This window comes from Castor canadensis, chromosome 4 (genome assembly GCF_047511655.1).
Source record: "Castor canadensis chromosome 4, mCasCan1.hap1v2, whole genome shotgun sequence".
In the NCBI taxonomy this organism is placed as follows: Eukaryota; Metazoa; Chordata; class Mammalia; order Rodentia; family Castoridae; genus Castor; species Castor canadensis.
In genome coordinates, this window is record NC_133389.1 from 119,073,278 (window position 1) to 119,092,813 (window position 19,536).

The 19,536-nt window shown below is 35.5% G+C and overlaps 1 protein-coding gene across 1 annotated transcript in view; it reads right to left on the reverse strand.

Annotated features, from left to right (window-relative positions):
- The window catches only part of Slc38a11 (solute carrier family 38 member 11), a 47,712-nt gene extending 29,309 nt beyond the window's left edge, over positions 1 to 18,403 (reverse strand). The window contains exons 1-7 of the mRNA XM_074069546.1: positions 18,278 to 18,403; positions 17,731 to 17,845; positions 16,481 to 16,555; positions 8,858 to 8,992; positions 7,638 to 7,703; positions 6,881 to 6,987; positions 4,618 to 4,697 (exon numbers count right to left, since the gene is read on the reverse strand). Of these exons, the coding sequence (XP_073925647.1) occupies positions 4,618 to 4,697; positions 6,881 to 6,987; positions 7,638 to 7,703; positions 8,858 to 8,992; positions 16,481 to 16,555; positions 17,731 to 17,845; positions 18,278 to 18,316 (617 nt within the window). The 5' untranslated portion in view covers positions 18,317 to 18,403. The remainder of the gene's footprint in view (positions 1 to 4,617; positions 4,698 to 6,880; positions 6,988 to 7,637; positions 7,704 to 8,857; positions 8,993 to 16,480; positions 16,556 to 17,730; positions 17,846 to 18,277) is intronic.
- Positions 18,404 to 19,536: the final 1,133 nt, after the last annotated feature.

Consider the following 19,536-nt stretch of genomic DNA (forward strand, 5'->3'; position numbering starts at 1 on the left):
TCTTTTACCCTACTGTTTCAAGAAGAAGAAATATCCTAGCTCCTTTCCAAGGACCACCCTAACAAAATCCTAAATTCCACCTTTCACCAATTCATGGGGGACTTTTGCCTCAATCTTTAGACTTGATCTATAACAATATCCTCCATGGTTAAAAAAAAAGAAAAAGAAAAGAAAAATGTATCTTTTAGAGCTTACCCTCAAGCCATTGTTCTCATATTACTTCCATTCATTGACTCTTTTCATCAAAGGAGGAGAAGGAAGAGGGAAAAGGGGGAGGACTTGCCAAATCATTTTTCTTTCATTCACTTAAATCTTCATTTTCTTGGAGCTGTCTTCTAACGACACCATTTGATTCAAACTCATAACATCTGATGGGAATATCTATAGTTTGCATAAAACAATGGCTACTCCTCTTCCTCTTGTCATCCCTGCCTTGATTTCTTTTGGAATCACCCATTTTTATACTCTTAGTCCAGCTGCATTAATTGATCCTATATTAGCTCCAAGAGTGGGCATGTGTAACCTAAACATAGACAGAAAACTCAATATAGGACCAAATGTTGGGTCTGGGATCATTATAGATCTTCATTAGAGCCAACTAGAACTAATCCTGGGAGTGAGGTTGGTGGTACCCTAAAAGAGGAAGCTCTTTCTATTTGTCTGGACTTGGATCTGAATGGATATAAGTTGAGACTGCTACTGCCATCTTATCACAGTGAGGAAAGCTTTTCAGAAACCAGAGTCAAAATAAGAAGCAGAGTGAAGAGATGAAAAAAGAAAAGCTGCCTCTCATTTCATTAACTGAGCTCCTCAATCTAACCATAGCCAGTAAAAGAACTAATCTTGAACTTTATAGTTGAACTTTATAGAGAGTCAGTGGACTCTCTTTTGTTTCAACCAGTTAACAGTTCTGAGCTTATCATTTACAACAAAAAAGCAATGATTTCATTATCTTCAAAAGATTCAATAGTTGGTATTTGTTGGAACTAATCATTCCCTTCCTTAATCATGTACTCTTCCTTCTATCTTTACCCATTTTTTTTCTGATTCTTTCTTTAGCACCCCCCCCAAGTCTTTATACATAACATTAAATTTTAGAATATCAGGGCTAGGATACATATAAGTAAAGAAAGGAATATGTATTGAGATCTTTGGGGAAGATAAAAGTGTAGACACACTGTGACTAGATTTAGAATACCACATTATTTATTAAAACACTGTAAAAGAGTTGTCATATGCAGAGAAAATAGTTTTAAATTTTGATTTCAAGTTATTGTTTCTATTTTGATTATATAAAAAAATCAAATATCAATGAGACACCCCCGAATGGTGGTTTTTGTAACAATGATGCCTTTTATTCTAACTAGAAAAAATAGTAGAACTGTGTTATTGAATTTTTATACTTGCACACTTTCTGCAGCACAATTAAATTGGCTTTCACCTCAGGTTTTAGAAAGCAAAAGGTTAGAAAATACAATAAAGAAACATAATTTCCAAAAAGAACTGAAAGTCATTGGACTGTGAGATGTTTTAAATCATATCAAAAAAGCAGAATTTATGGCCTTATGAGTTATGGAAAAGAAAATTGAATTATGTTTTATTTTTAAAACACAACTACTAAAAAGGTGTTTCCATAGTAACAAGGTCAATACCAGAGGCCATTACAGACCTTCCTCTTTCCTGATAGTGAGTTTAAAGATCCTTTTCAAATACTGCTTTAAAAGCCCTATAAAAAAAACCCGTAGCTTTTCTGATCATTCATCTGAACCCAAAACGAGGAAAAACACACATGGTGTATTGAATTTTTCATGTTTTAAAGGTTATTAGCATTTGTGGCTGTCATATTTTCAGAAAGAAGCCTGCTTGACTAGCAACTGTGCCAACCCCTGAACATGGGGTTTAATTAGCCTGATTGTAAACAGGGACACACAGAAGTTGTTTGCATTAGTGTGCAAACAGAAACAAAAGGTAGCACAGTATTAAAAAAGCACACTTCTTTAACATCTAAATATTGGAAGAGTTAAGTAAATAATCCCTGTCATTAGAAAAATTTCAAAGGCTCAGATAAAATATCATAATACCAGTAGAAGATGACATAAGCCACATTTTGTTTACCATCAAAATAAATAGATTTTTGGCTGCAAAATCAATTCATTTAACCCCACCAGGAAGAGAACTCCCCTTCCTTTTTCCTCTGTGTCAAACTGTCCTATTCATCTGATAGTCATTTGTACAGCTTTATCTTCTTTGCTAAACTGAGTCCCTTGAGAACAGAGATACTCTATTTCTCTTTGTATTCAAGACAGTATCTCACATGACATTTTGTACATAAAAATACTGAAAAAAATTAGTGGAAGATGAATCATGGAAAATCATCACAAATCAGTAAGTAAGATAACAAAACCTCTGACTTAATTTTAGAAATGATGTGTTGGTTGGTATATACTCATGATTTTAATCTTTTTAAACCAAAAGGTCTAGACCCTTATTCACAGAATCATTAGCTGTTAAAAAATAAATCCAATTGCCTGGCTCATATATCAGTGCTGTCAGGATCTCTGCAGGTGGGCCCAGGCAAAAATAGGGTTTTTTTGCTGATTTTATTTTATTCATTTATTATTATTTTTTCAGATAGCCATACCAGGAGTTTCATTATGACATTTCTATATATATATATACATTATATCCTAAATTGGTTCATCTCCTCCATGTTTCTCCTTTCTACCTTCTTTCTTACTCCCCTTAAGGTGATTGACAATAGTTTTTAAAGCTATTCCCATGACTCCAGCATGAAGTCAGAGTTGGAAATCATTGCTTTACATTATTTTCCTGGAGCACAATTGAGGATTAATTTATTTACTTACTCATTTTCCTAATTTACTTCCTATATTTCCCCTCCCCTCAATATTGTTTTGCAGTTCTATGTATACCAAATCAATAAGACTGTTTATTATAACATAATGATTTGTTCCTTAGAATCATTTTCCATAATAAAAACTTTCAATTAAAATAGTTTGGTCTCATATAATTAAAATTTTAGCCCAAAGCCAGTTGTGGTGATGCAAACCAGTAATCCCAGAACTCAGAACACTGAGGCAGGAGGATCAGGAGTTCAAGGCCAGCCTTAGCTACATACAGAGACCCTGCCTCAAAAATTTTAAAAAACAAACAAACAAAATTAACCCAAATTATTATTTATTATATTATTTAACCTACTTATTAGCTTTATGTTGCTATAAATTTAGCTTTTGAGAGATAGAGCTGAATATAGAATCAACTAATAGATACTAAATAGGTATTAGTAGGATCAGGATTAAGTGATTTGAAGACAAAATAAACATGACTGATGTTTATGCTTTCTCCCTTTTATTTAAATACTCTAAAAAGCAGTTCTTTGTTTTCACAAAGAAAAGGCCATATTAAATGTAGTTAAATATTTCTTGTTTTCCTCCAAATTAACTTGAAGCATATTTTCTGTATTTTCCTGGTAAGCTAGAAGCTGTACAAGCATATACACCTCAAAAGGAAGTAATTTTGCAGAGCAATAATTAATAAAAAGGAAAACAAATTATCTCGTGAACTGCATTATCAATTAGAGCTATTCATCAGGTTTCCTTCTTGCTTTTTTTACTCACAGATACCATTCATTGAAGACCCAATATTCTTGCATTGCTCGACATTATGTCTTAAATTAATTTTACTTTGTCTTATTTAGTATAGAGAAAATATTCAAGGTGCCATGGAAACTCCTAATGAATTATTAATTTATTAAAAAGTATTTATTATGCATTGTGTAAATCCAGTGTTTAAAGCCAGTTTGAGCTGGTTTAATTCCACTGTATTCTTGGCCCTATGAATATAAGTTACCCATCCTTACCTGGTGAAGCTATGTGAAGTAAAGCATAAAAACTGTAGATTAGATTAGCAGCACACACACTTTTAAAGTTCAAGGAGAGTAACATTTTTACAATTTGGGAACCAATACCAAGTTGCTAATGTTTTACTTCATCAATTTTTAAAACAAATAAATACCAGTGCCAAGTATCACCATTAGTTAAAGGATAAAGCATTTTAACAAGAAATAATTAATAAAATCTTAGAGGAGAATGAAGGGCAGCTTTCAAAATGACTACAATTAATTGTAGAATTAGAGAGTAGGAGAAAAACACACATTATTTTTGTCTGTTTTTTGTTTTGAGTTGAGGTGTCACTACATAGCCCAGGGTAGCCTTGAACAATGGATCTTCCTGCCTCAGGCTCCTGAATGCTGAGATTACAGGTATGCAGCATCAAGCCTGGCTATGCTGGCTTCTTTATCCTTCTCATTTTGGTCTAGACTGATGAAATTTTGTTAAGAATAAACTCAACTCTACTTGGTTCCTGCTCTCACTCTTCCAAAATCTCTTCCTTATTCTAATTGTTAAGGCTGGTCATTAAAATGTTAAGTAAACTTTCTTTGATCCCTTCAGCATCAAAGAGTATCATGGAAAAAATGCACATTTACTTATCTGTAATGATAATCTCCTATTTTTTCAAATACCAAAGGTATTTCTGTCACCTATCTATTTATATGGAGGCTATAAGTCAAAGACTAACAAATGTAACCACAAAACTTACATGTGTGGACCCAATGACACTACCCTTGTTATTACAATTCCGAGAATCAGAGTTGTTAAAACTGTAGAAATAAAGGAAATCTGAAAAAGAAAATGTAAAAACATTATCAGTGTAGGATATAGGTTATTTTACTTAAATTATTACATCTTTTTAACCTGGGTAAATGTATACACAGGTTACTTTTATACAATTCTTTAGTGGTATGTTGATAATGTCAGGTATGCAACTTCTTATCAGATCACAGTCTTGGACTTCCCAACCCCAAACAGATGAGCAAGTATCAAATATGACTGCTGTAATCTCGCAACGTGACTTTAAACATTTTTGGTGGCTTTCTGATAGAATATAAAACCGAGACTTTAAGTTTATGGAGGTAAAGTAGAAATGATGTTTTCTTTTCTCTTCAGGTCCTATTTTAGTGTTGACTTGTGCTACTTTTCCTTCTATAATTGTTTTTCTGCTTTTATCTTTTATCTTACACTTTGGCTTCTAACACAACAAACTTATCTCCCCAATAATTTTTTATTTGTAAATTTTTTTAAGCCTCTGCTTTTTGCTGTTTGTTCTCTAGCTCTTGCTCTATTTTTCCTGTATGGTTTGCACTTTGGTGCATGTTTCTGAGTCTGTTCTGCTTTTTCCTCTCTATGTTGTCACCATTTCAACTGGTTAAAATATAAACGGCTCTATGTGTGCATGTGCTCTGTGAACTCATTACATTAGATCTGTGCTTCCATTCTTAATTTTGAATCAATAAACACATTTTGGATTTGTTTCTCTGATAAATAAAAATACCAAATTGGTTTTATTTCATGTGATTCTTATTAACTTTGCTTCCTAAGTTATTAATGTTCAATTAAAAAGAGATTTCTATTAAGAGTCCACTGATGATTGAGAAACAGAAAGATTAAATACTGTGTTCAAGTTCACACTAGGAAATGATAGGGAGGGAATTCAAATGCATGTGCCTGACTTCAGATTAGGACTTCTTACTACTGTGCTGTGTTCATTGGGAGATTTAGATATGTAGATATTTCAGTGTAGCACTTCCAAAGGGCATTTGGGGAAAAATGTATGTTAACTATTAATAGTTTTCTTTTCAAGAATGCTACTCTTTGTGTTCTCAGAAAATAACATGTATGTCTACACTGAAATGAAAAATTGTTCAATCATTCAGATAATTGACACACAAAAAAATCTTCCTTTGATGCAACCTTGCTTATTTTTGGATTACTGCTAGTAATGGAAGGTGTAGTGATTAGAATAATCCGGAACATCGTCTCTATCCTCAGCTCTGTCTAGAAGGAAGGACTTCATAACTGGATACTCAACATCAAACATCATAAGAAAAAGTAAGCGTTAGTCAACTGTTCAAATTTTCAACATAAAATATAAAAGTATCATATGAATAACCTTTTTCAAAATTCTTCCTCAGTATGCTTGTCATCATATAGACATGGCACCAACAATAATTTGGCTAAAATGCAAACATTCCCTGATGCATCCAAAGACTAGTCTATGCAAATAAGCTTATGTGATGAGTTGAACAGGAAGAGTGGCATTTCTCTTTAGCAATAAGAATCAAATATTGGTCAAATTCCCGATCAATACATTGACATTTAAATCTATTGAATAGAGAATAGACATAATAAATGTTGTTGATTTACAAATGAGATCATTCAAGCTATTGAAGTGATTCATGCTTATTTCTTAGTTTAACTTAAAAAAACTTTAAGTGGTACACAGAAATGTAAAGTTTGAATGTATTAATGGGGTACTCTGTAATGCCTAATACATGGATATAGTGCATAATGGGTAAATCAGTTTAAAGCCATTCATCTCTTCAAATATTTATTATTTTTTGTGGTACCTAAATTTTATTTTACTAAAACTACCTACAAAATAGTTGGAACATGTTTCTAATAGGTAAGATTTGCTTTAAGGTAAGTTTTTTGCATTTTTAAAATTTAATATGTACTATCCGGCACTAGTTAGGTTCTCTCCCTTAGAAAAGAAAAAGGAAAGACAATTTAGTTGACATTCAGCAACTATTTCCTGTAAGTTCCCCCAATAGAAGCTAGGGATTCAACCACAGTTTACTTGAGCATAATCATAAGTAAACCAAAAGAAACTGAAGATGAACACTAAAGATGTAAACTAAAAATGAATAACTGAAAACTTTGCCAAACAGACTGTAGACAAACAAAATTAATGCAAGTAACAGAAAGCATTTCATTTCTATGCCTATTTAAAAGTGAAAAATTACCTTCCCAAGCTTTGCTATATCTCGGTACATGGACAATGGCAGAGTAAAGGTAACTGTGGAAAGTATAATAATGAAGTGTCGACCAATAAACAAGTTCTCAGGATCAACTAAAATACAATAAATATTATTTAATGTTTACAGGAATAAGAAATACATGGATGATACAACTAAGTAGCCAAGTACTTTCTAAATTGAGAAAGATGATGTTACTATATTAAATTATAGCTTAGTACAATTAATGGGAAAAACAGCTTGCTTACTTAAAAAACAATGCAATGTAAAAATCTTTCTATAGGGAACTTCAAATATAAAATATTGTAAGTATGTGAAAAATAATAAGCCAGGTGTGTTGGCTCACACCTGTAATCCTAGCTACCTGGGAGGCTGAGATCAGGAGGATGGCAGCTTGAGGCCAGCCCAGGCAAATAGTTCAGTAGACTCCATCTCCAAAATAACCAGAGCAAAATGGACTGGAGGAGTACTCAAGAGGTAGAGTGCCTGCTCTGCAAGCATGAAGCCCTAAGTTCAAATCCCAGTCCCACCAAAAAACAAAAAAAAGAAGAATATTAACTTTAAATACTATAGAAAGGTAAGCTAATACTTTAGGATCAACATAGATCACAGAAATTGCAAGATATGTGAGGGAACCCAACTCTTCTATTTTCAAATGTTTTATTTATAGATTATTATGGATCACATAAACAGAACTATATAAAATAAACTTATTAAGACCCTCAAAAGTCTTGTCTTTACTTACCCCCTGGGAGCCTTTGAAAAACTTTGCTCAAAGTATCTCCTGCTATTATGTTGTAACTTATCATAGCTAAAAATATAATTAAAATAACAGTCATCAATAAGCCATCTCACATTTTATCTCAAATATTTTGAGTGTAATCCATATTACTTTCCAAGTATTGTTGTACTTCTACTACTTTTAAATATATATTATGATTACCAATATGTACAATCTTAAAAATAACAATTCAAAAGATTTATGGTATCAATTTACATTACAAAATTGTCACTTTGTAAATGGATTCATCCCAGAACACCCTTAAATAGTGAGCTTTGATAGTTATTTAAAATGCAGTTATTTTGTTTTTATAGTCCAGTTTCTACTTTTTCAGGAACACATGTACTGATTAAGTGAAGAATAGCAATATTAAAGTTTGAAGGTACCAAAATACCCACTTCTGTGGGAACATTTGGATCTAGTTATTTGAACAATAGTTTCCATAATACTGATATAAAAAACAAAGTCACACTTATAATCCTAGCTACTTGTGGGGCAGAGATCAGCCAGCCCTAGGCAAATAGATCATGAAGTACTGTTTCAGAAATACCCAATATGAAAAGGTTGGTGGAGTGACTTAAGTGGGAGAGTGCCTGCTTAGCAAGTGTGAGGCCCTGAGTTCAAACTCCAGTACTGCCAAAAACAAAATAAAAATAAATAACCAGACCAAAAAATGGACAGGACGTGTGGCTCAGGCAGTAGATCACAAAGCCCTGAGTTCAAACCCCAGTCCACCAAAACTCTCTCCCTGAAAAATGAAGTCAATCTAGTCACTGGTTTGCATTAATATTTTATCCATTTAAGAAGTGCTAGATGACTCACTACTATGGTATAAACTTTAAATAGCATGTTACCCTAGTACATGACTTCCAAAAATCCTTAGTTTTTTTTTAAGTGTGTTGAAATTTAAGAGAAATTTGTTGCTTCCCCTTCACATTCAATCCCAGATCATTCTATTTTTGCCAGACAAGGAAAGCCCAAACATTAACCAGATAAAAATTATCCTCATTTTATTTCAGAAACATGCCCAGAAAATAAGGAAGGGTTAAAGATATAAACATTTGAAAAGTATTTCAACTGCTACTTTTATCATTCTCAAATGATAAAAATAAAACAATTTTTATTCAGAAAAGGTTGGATGTTAATACAAATAATTCCAGTATTCATCTTCACAATCATCTTACCTATGAAAGGATACAAAAATTGTAGGACAGAGAGGAGGAGATACCCTGGAAAGCCAAAGGTTTTGTTGACCAAAGACTGGTAGGTGTCTGTTCCAGAGAGGGCCCCTCCTTTTATTAATAAAATAAGGGAAAAGTCTGTGGCAAAAAATAACAAACAAATGTCATTTGATACATAGGGTTTTCAGATTGTGACTTAATTACCACTGAGAAAAGGGATTTTTTTTAAAAAGAGTGTATTTAATCACATAATATTTCCATGACAAAGCTATCCTTTTTCCAGAAAACATTATGAAACTGTACAGTTTCCAGTTACATAATTTTCAATGAGGATGCAAATATACTTAACATACCTAGGAAGTGCAGTGGACAGAAGAGGGAACACATGGTCAAGGTGCCAGAACTCCATTTTGCTTTCTTACCCCAACCACTGTTATTAGCATGTGTCTCAATTGTCCACACACCAGAATGTAGGTTACCAGATACTTTATAGGTGTTCAATGTGTGAAGACAGAATGAAATTTTGTAGGCGTTTTAAAAAATAATAAATCTAAGAGACTCAGAACATTTATTTTACAAAGTAAAATTTGTAACTTCTCTTTATAGTTATTATGGGTAAGAGAACACTGTAAGAATTTTTCTTTTGAAATTTACATTATAGAAATTTCAGAATTAAAGTTAAAAATACAAATATATAGAAATGATAGTTGAAATTTAGTCTCTTTTTTCTCTATGTCTTTTCACTAAAAGACCTTACAGTTGTACTGTATACAAATGTCTGCATAAGGTTTGGTATTTGCTTCCTGTTTTTCTCTATCTCATGTTTCCACCATCCTGATTTCTTTTTTATCTTGTAAGAAATTTGGAAATGTGTTAAAATACAAAAGAGAAAACACAATCATTGCAGAATGGTTTCCAAGTTGCTTCCCTTCTGTATCACTGGTTTCTTTTCACAAATTCATCAATGATCTCTAAGCTGGTAACTTTAACTATCTCCTAAACCTTCGTATTGTTTACTTTTCTTCCAGATGTTTTTGTTCTATTATTTCTTGCTTTTGTTTTCTAGCTTCCACTTTTCTTTTACTCACCCATCTCTGTCGGGCTTTGTGACATCACTCTCTCCTACCCTTGTGTTCCTACCATTTTGACATTTTTACTGACTTTTACTAGTTTCTTTTAGTCTGCTCAGTTACTAGATCTTTGGACTATTTGCTCTTCAAGATGTCTACTGTGATCTCATCATAACTGGTTTCAATTTTTATACAGATGTCAGTAACACCTAAATTTGTGTCTGCAGCTCATAGACTTCAAAACTCCAGAGTTCTATATCTAGCTGCCTAACACATATCAAAGGCATCTCAACTTTATAATGTCCAAATTCTAATTTGTGTATTTGTCCTGGAACTTGCGACCCTTTCCATATTTCTCTGATCTATGAATAATATTAACAGAAACTTGAGAACTGCCCTACACTTCCCAATATTCATTATTTTCTATATTCCTTTGGTCCCTAAGCCCATTAACTATTGATTTATAAATATTGGACAGTAGCTCCTAATTTCTTATCTCTAACCTGCTTTATCGTAGAGCTTTGGCCTTTATAATTTCTTACTTAGATTGCTGCAAAAACTTCCCTCCAGTACTTTTATACACCAAGATAGTTTTTATATCCCTTCCCTACATTCCCCACCCACCAAGTGGATCAGACTTTAGCATAAATCTAATCATGTCTTTTGCTTGAACTTCTCCAGGGAGACCTACTAGTGCTTTGCATAAAAATAAACTGCTTTTCATGGGTGGAAAGAATCACTATTTGTGTGAACTTTCCTAAGTCTCATCTGTGAGACAAAGCAGCATGTAAGCTTGAAGAGTAGCATGAGGCTTATGATGCCTAAATGTAGCCCACAATGCCTGGTGCATTATAGAGATGAAATGAATGAGAAGTTATGCTACTCTTATTTGTTTTTAACAAGTTGCATATGGAGGTTGGGGGGAAAAAAAGGAACATTGTATTTGGAGTAAGGTAGCAATTATATAACCACAAAACTCTAGCAGATACCTCCACAGCACTATTCTGTGTGCCAGGCCTCTTCCCAAATGCTTTACGTATAATCTTCACAATAACACTACATAGAAGGTATTATTATCTCCATGTAATAAATGAGCAAAAGAGGCACAGAAAGTTAAGTAAATGACCATTTCCACCTTGCTCATCAGGGCTCAGGCCAAGCAGGCCTGCCTCAGAGTCCATGCACTTACTCAGTACCTCAACTCTGTTACTAGAAACTAAAAACCCGGTGTAAGTAATTTTCATCTATTTAAGTTTCAATTTCTGCCTCCCTAAAAGTAAACTATGAATGCCTTCTTTATGGAGTCAGAGGATTTGGTATTGTGGCTGCATGAAGTTTGGCATCTAACCAATCCTTAGGACGTGGCAATGATTATTGTTTTTTGACAGCCTTCTTCTCTGCCTCTGCAAACCCCTCCAACTTTCCCTCCCCACTTATGAGCCTCAGCCCCACACCTCAGCCAGTCGGAATCACTTGCACATTTCCACATTTCTATCTGCTTGGAGTACCCATCCATTTCTTTTCAAGTTCACATTTTCCTCATGAATAGGCATCTCCTTCTTCCAATAATATTCCTAATCCTTTGAGGCAGGGTTAAATGTCAGAGTTCCTGTCACCATGCACAGATTTTTATTATGGTGTTTTTCATCATATTACAATTATGTGTCTATATGACATTCTACACTGTGAGCTTCATAAGAGTGGATAAAGTTTTTCATTGCTATATTGGTAACAGTATCAATTGGCTGGCACACTGCTGACCTGAATATATTTGGTGAATGAGTTAATATCAATATAGCAGGTTTGCTATCTATCTGATTCTAATTTTATGTGATAAGTGACATAATAAAGAAATTTTAATCTATTCTATAAGCAAAATGTTTGTAGCAATTCTATGTCCTTTGCTTTAAAAAAGGAAATGCTTCACAAAGAGTTGAAAAGTTCCTTGGAGGATGAGCAGAGCTTTACCAGGTAGAGAGGAAAAGGAATGCCAGGCAGGAGGACCATAATCCAGAAAGCAGTGTGAAAGCATGTTCTGTCTATGGGAAATTAAATAGTCCAGAATGGCTACAGGGAAGGTCTGCACTTAGCAGTAGTGGTGACTAGTTAAAGTAGCTGCAGATGAGACTAAAAATGTAGACTGTGGCAAACTCATGAAGGGATTTGATTGCAGTAATATTTGTTGTTGTCTTTGCAGAGTCTTGGAGTGCTTTGAAATGTGGGGGGTGGTAATAGAGGCAAGGCTGAGGCTATAGATAATTCTTGCAGCAATAAGGAAGACTGATCAGTAGACAGATGCTGGAGGCAGAAAAAACTGAATGGGAAAGCCAATGAGGGCTGAGTCACTGAGAGGAGACATCATAGATACCATACAGGTTTGGTTAAGACTACATAAAATGAGATGAGAATGCTGAGTTTTATAACACTTCAAAATGCATTGCTTCAAGTTCACAATTTCTAATGATTAAATGATAAATATAAATATTTTCATCCACTCATTAAATATAGTCTACAAATATAGACTCTTAAAAGTTTTAGATATTTCAATCAATCACTATAATATTTTGGTCTCCCTTTAAAGATGGGCACATTTAAAAATGATCCATGAATCTTAATATCAGACCACAAATTCTAAAGTTGATACAGGAAAGAGTAGGAAATACTCTGGAGTTAGTAGGTATAGGTAAGAACTTTCTCAACGAAACCCCAGCAGCACAGCAACTAAGAGATAGCATAGATAAATGGGACCTCATAAAACTAAAAAGCTTCTGTTCATCAAAAGAAATGGTCTCTAAACTGAAGAGAACACCCACAGAGTGGGAGAAAATATTTGCCAGCTATACACCAGACAAAGGACTGATAACCAGAATATATAGGGAACTTAAAAGACTAAATTCTCCCAAAACTAATGAACCAATAAAGAAATGGGCAAGTGAACTAAACAGAACTTTCTCAAAAGAAGAAATTCAAATGGCCAAAAAACACATGAAAAAATGCTCACCATCTCTAGCAATAAAGGAAATGCAAATTAAAACCACACTAAGATTCCACCTCACCCCTGTTAGAATAGCCATCATTAACAACACCACCACCAACAGGTATTGGCGAGGATGCGGGGGAAAAAGGAACCCTCTTACACTGTTGGTGGGAATGTAAACTAGTACAACCACTCTGGAAAAAAATTTGGAGGCTATTTAAACAGGTAGACATTGATCTACCATTTGATCCAGCAATACCACTCTTGGGGATATACCCAAAAGACTGTGACACAGGTTACTCCAGAGGCACCTGCACACCCATGTTTATTGCGGCACTATTCACAATAGCCAAGTTATGGAAACAGCCAAGATGCCCCACCACTGATGAATGGATTAAGAAAATGTGGTATCTATACACAATGGAATTTTATGCAGCCATGAAGAAGAACGAAATGTTATCATTCGCTGGTAAATGGATGGAATTGGAGAACATCATTCTGAGTGTGGTTAGCCTGGCCCAAAAGACCAAAAATTTTTATGTTCTCCCTCATATGTGGACATTAGATCAAGGGCAAACACAACAATGGGATTGGACTTTGAGCACATGATAAAAGCGAGAGCACACAAGGGAGGGGTGAGGATAGGTAAGACACCTAAAAAATTAGCTAGCATTTGTTGCCCTTAACACAGAGAAACTAAAGCAGATACCTTAAAAGCAACTGAGGCCAATAGGAAAAGGGGACCAGGAACTAGAGAAAAGGTGAGATCAAAAAGAATTAACCTAGAAGGCAACACACACGCACAGGAAATCAATGTGAGTCAACTCCCTGTATAGCTATCCTTATCTCAACCAGCAAAAACACTTATTCCTTCCTATTATGGCTTATACTCTCTCTACAACAAAATTAGAAATAAGGGCAAAAGAGTTTCTGCTGGATATTGAGGGGGTAGGGGTGAGAGGGAGGGGGCGGAGTGGGTGGTAAGGGAGGGGGTGGGGGCAGGGGGGAGAAATGACCCAAGCCTTGTATGCACATATGAATAATAATATAAAATAAAAAAAAAAGATCCATGAGTGAATTGATGTTATTTAAGAGAAGAATTTTCTCTCCAATCTTTATGGTGCTTGGACAACAGAAGTATTTTATTCTAATCAACAAATATCAAAATGTTAAAGCAAATTAAAATAAAATTCTTTGTTGTAATTAGTTATAATTCTTTTTGTTCCTCAACATTTCACAAACATGGAAACAGAACTAAAAAACAATATCTGTTGAACCAAACATGTCTCAATAGAGGCTTTAAAAGGCAAAAGAAAAATTCAAGCACAAACCCACCATATATAGTGTCAATTTAAAGAAAATTTTCATATCTCCTACTTATAGATTAAAAATGTCATTATTTTTTACAAAAATGGAGACAGGAAGGAAAACAGGTTCTGTCTGGGGGGTTGGTAGCAGTGGGAGAGGGGGAGGATATAAGAAAAAGATATAGGAGGGTGAATATGGTGAAAATATTTTGTACATATGTATAAAAATGGAAAAAATGAAACCTGTTGAAACTATTCCAGGAATGAGGGTTGGGGGGGACAAAGGAGAATGATGGAGTAAGTGAATTCAACTATGATGTATTTTAAGAACTTTTGTAAATGTCACAATGTGTCCCCAGTACAACAATAAAAATAATAAAGGGAAAAAAGGAAACAAAATAAATCATAATCTATCAAGGATTTGCTTTTGTGTGATAACCCTTTATCAAAATTGCTCAAGGATTTGGATCGTATAAGTGAATGAATGAGTTAGTAATTCCCACTGATAGGTAACTGCAATACGTGACCTTGAAAGCAAAGGAATGTGCAAATCATTGCTACAAGTTTATGTAGATATATATATATATATATATATATGATATTTGCATTATGACTCATTTATGTATAATATGATTTGGTTTTAGTAAACTGTTCGTTCTCCAGAATCTTGGGTGATATGTATATTTAATTTTTCTATCTACTGGTTTACAGTGTGTGTAAATGTTTACAATGCACTTAAAGCCATGGTATTACGCCTGGGAGGAAATTACTTATTTGTCAGTGCTGATTGGGAAGCAGGAAATTTAAAAATGACAAGGGTGAATGCTTGAGTGAGATTTTTAAATGTAGTAAATGCTTTAATAAATACAATACAATTTTAAACCCAGCAACTCAATTAGCACAATATTATGGGTCCCATGCTACCAAGTAATGGGTCTTAAGCTACAAAGAGCTATAGGGATTAGAAGCAGATTAGGTCTTGGGGCTGGGGAGTGGAAAGAAACCAGGGAGAAAATTGTCCAATGATTCTGCAACTTTGAATTTGGTATCTATTAAATGCTTTACTGTTCTTACTTTACCCTGAGGAATAAAAGCAGCATTATGGGCTGGCCTTGAAAGTCTAAAATTTTATGAGGGATGCCATCTTTGTCAAGATCATCAGAAAAAGAGCAAAGCACAGCTGGACAGAGGCTCTTTCTTGGGAAAGGAGTTTATATATGGAGTGCTTTGGGAGGGACAGGAATGAAAGGACAGGTCAGAGAAACAGCTCAGTAAGGATGTGGTCTCAGGTAGATACTAGTGACAACCTAGCACTTTGGTGGTGGAGCTCTGGAGCTCCAACTGCATCATGTATTGGTCCCTTTTAGAGGAAAGGAGACTGGCTTTTGGATTTCTACCAGTCAGTCATTGGCTGAAGACTATGGGGAAATAGGCATGGTGTTGGGGGATCATAAACTCACAGGAAGACCGCTCTCTTGGGGTCCAGTCACCCCTCCAGAGAAAGGGGCGTCTGAGGGGCTTTGCACAAGCTGTCTAAGGGCATCTGGGCACTCATTGTGTTCACCACAGGAGCAACCCCTTTGGGTGTCTGTCTATGAATACTGCCTCTTTCACAGTGATCCTAAGCTACCTGAGACACTGTGTTTGTCAAGTGAGATGATGGGATGACAGGGCTGGGATGAGGCCAGCAAGAAGAGGAGATGACTGTGAGTAGTAAAACCTACACTTGGATGGAAAGTGACAAAATATGGTTATGAATGGATATTTTACATGAAGGGGGAGGCAGAAGGAAGTGATTTAGTATTCACCTTACTGATGCATTCAAAGACAGTGGCAGGCAGGGTCAGTGGGGTGAGAGGGGGCATGGGTGAAACATCAGGGCTTCAGTTCCACCTGTACAAACACAGCTGTCAAGGCTGCTCATTGCACACACCTGCCCACAAAGCCCTGCTGGGTGCCCTGTCACAGCAGCTTCCTCTTTTAGCCTCAACCAACCTCTAAAATGACCTTCCCATGGACCACTTTAGAAAGTGAAAAAGGCACATGAAAAGGATTTGGACTTGGTAATATATAATGCTCTTTTACTTTTTCTAATCAGTTTAAAGGATTAGTATGAAAAGTAAATCTCTTCAGACATAATGCTTAAATTCCTTAGGATCCTTTGATGCACTTCTTAATTAACTACAAAATTCAATTGTAGAGTATATTTGTGTGCGTAAAGAACTTATTGCACAATTTAAGTCGCAGGAATATGCAATTAGATGGATTTTACCTGTAATATATGAAACCCAGAATAAAAGCAGTATTCCCAAAGGAAATCCAGCTTGCTTCATTGAATAAGGCAATCCTGGAAAAACATAAAATGCCACAACCCTTGCATTAATAAGACATAAAGAAATACAGACTTTTCCCCCAACTCCTATATGTAACAGGTGAAGCAAGTGTATATATTTACATGACAAATCTGTAAGTAAATATAGGAAAGTCCTAAAACAAAATCTTAGCATATTTTAAAACTTATTCCAGAATAAAATGTTAAATTAGGGACATATCAAGAAAGCAAGTTTATGAGTTGATGGAATAAGAATTAGAAGGCAACAAATGACAAACAGATGCCAGTACACAGGAGTAATCTTTACTTCAAGAGGAAGGTGACATAAGCCCTACAGTACATGGAGAGCAATGACCTCAAACTCTTCCTTATGTACTAGTATGGAAAGCAGAGAGGATAATAAGGAAAGAAGAAATGTTATGGAATATCAAAAAAAGAGGGACGCTGGAGTCAAAATGGGACAACCATGTAGGAAAAAGTGAAAAAAGTGTGAATGCAGAAGTATTTTTATAAAACTAAATGAAGTTTCTTTTAGTTGATTGTTCCATTATTAAAAGAAATCATAAGCATTTCCAATAAACAAATTTGTGCTATTGACTAAATATTTAAAACTAATATATCAATTTTGTAACTTAAAATTTAACATAATATGGACTGGTTAGGAATTATATGGATTTTTTTTACAAGATTGTTAGGTTTTCACATTAACTTTTGTACCTGAAATGTTTATAGGTAACTGTAGGTTTGTTTTATACTTCTAGAAGGTCATAGTAAGGTGATCCAAGTAATGGTTGATACTTGAGGAAGAAGAAAAATTGCATTGGTAAAACTATTCATTGAACAGGCAACCTATGGGAAAAAAAAATTCAGCTTCTCCCCTGTGCAATTCCATGCCTGTGCAGTGCTGATCGCAACCCCATCTTCAATTAGAAAGAGACTGATGCAGATTGTTATGTTGAAAAATAGGAAGGCTGTTGTGGAAGAAAATTACCAATTTTCTCATCTAAAATTTCTTGTTCTTTTATTTTATCATTTTTACATTTACTTACATGTGTATACATTGTTTGTGCCACTTTCCCCCCTAAAATCTCTTCATTTGAAAAGAAGTACTGTACTAGCAGCATAGTAAGTGCTTTAAATTTAGCCTTTTCATCTTAAAAACAAAAACTAACAGAACACAGAGCACTTACCTATTATACCAGATCCTATAATTGAGTTGACAACGTTAAAAACGGCAGCAGACTGACAAGATTTCCCTTTATGCTCACGTTCAGAAACGAGGGTTTCACTGTCATCCACATCTCTCTATTTGAATAGGCAGAATGGTGAACAAATATTTACTAGCTCAAGAATGGAAAATGTCAGACAAATATGCCATGCAAGATTCTAACATGATCTTGATAGCAATAGGTAATATCAATAGCAATAAAATGATGACGAGAATAACGAATACTAATAGCTATTAGTTCAACAGAGCTTTGTAAGCAACTTCATCCTCAAGTGTCCAGATTCCAGCTGCCTAACAGAATCGCAGTCAATCGCAGACTATCGGATGTGTTAAGGAGTCAACAAAGCTGTTGTCAAGTTAAACCTATATTGAAGTGTTTGCCAATGGAAAAGTAAAAAGTCAGATAAAGACATTTTTTGCTCTCCCGGAGAACTTTGCAGTTCAAAACCAAGACCCCAGATTCATTCACCTGTTGCAAGGTGAATGAAACTTGAGAGGAGCTAGTTTACCTGAGGCGGGATGACGAGTGACTGCCCCTGGTACCCCATGGTGGCGCCGAGGTCCGGGGATCGCGGCTGTCGCCGGGCAGGTTTCTCGGCACTGGCACCCGCGCGGTGAGCGCAGCCGGGCGCTGGGGTGCGGGGGTGGGGGGGGGGCGGGGGGAGGCTCGGGCTCCGCAGGCGGTGCAGCACCCGCTCGTTGAGCTGAGCTCCCGCCGGGTCACCTTCCCACCAGGGTTTGCCCAGCCAAGTGCGCGTGCCTGGTGCGGGATGCTGCAGGGTGTTTCTGACCTGGGCAGTCCTGACTCCCTCCACTATTCTTTTTTGCGCCGCCCCACCCTCCTTCCCGCCAGGGATCATGAGAACTACTGCAAAGAACGGTTTGTCCCACCCGCGCTGCCCTGCCCAGATAGTTCAGTTATCATGGCCTCATTTTAAGTTACTCGTAAATTAGCTGCTCTTTTGCTGGAGTCTGAGGCCCAGTTAGAAGACAGTAGCTCCCCTGCTCCATCTCACATCTTTTCTGTTAGCACGCACTTCCCCCTACACCACTCTAGGACAGAGGTGACAGGTGGAAATTTGGGACTTCAGTGGTAAATGGAAATTAGAGGACTCATAAGAAAGTAACAAAATACCCAAAACTTTCTTAGGATTTTAGCAAACTTGATTACTGTGCATGCTATAGTCAAATACATCCTGGAAACTTTTCAGAACAGGAAAGGAAAAGGAAGGATTGTTATTAGATTTGGGTAATAAACCTTTAAAAGGTAAAGAAGGCCATAAGGGGATGGAGAAGGTAAAGAAACTAGGGTGTCCGAGCTAGAAAGAATCTTAAATGACTGTCTACTCACCTCTCATATTACAAATGATGATGCCCAGGCCCAGAGGGCAATCATTCAAAGGTACAGGATACACAGAGACAGTGTCAGGGATAATAACAGTGGTAATAATGTATAAAGGCTTTTCAAATAATTAAGGAGGTTCTTCTTAAGCATTTATTTAGTCATGAAAAAATATGGAAAACTAAAAAAGAATTATAAACTCCACAGATTCTCTACCATCAAATTAATAAATGCTAATAGTTTGCCATATTTCTTCAAAGTGTAAAATTTAATGTCACAATAGAAACCCCATTTACTCCCTCCCACATCATCTCTAGAGACATCCAGTTAATGAAATGTATATCTTTTCTATGATTAATAATTTCCCCCATCCATTCATAGTCATAAATGTTATGTAATATGGTATAAAACATTATAAATCACATC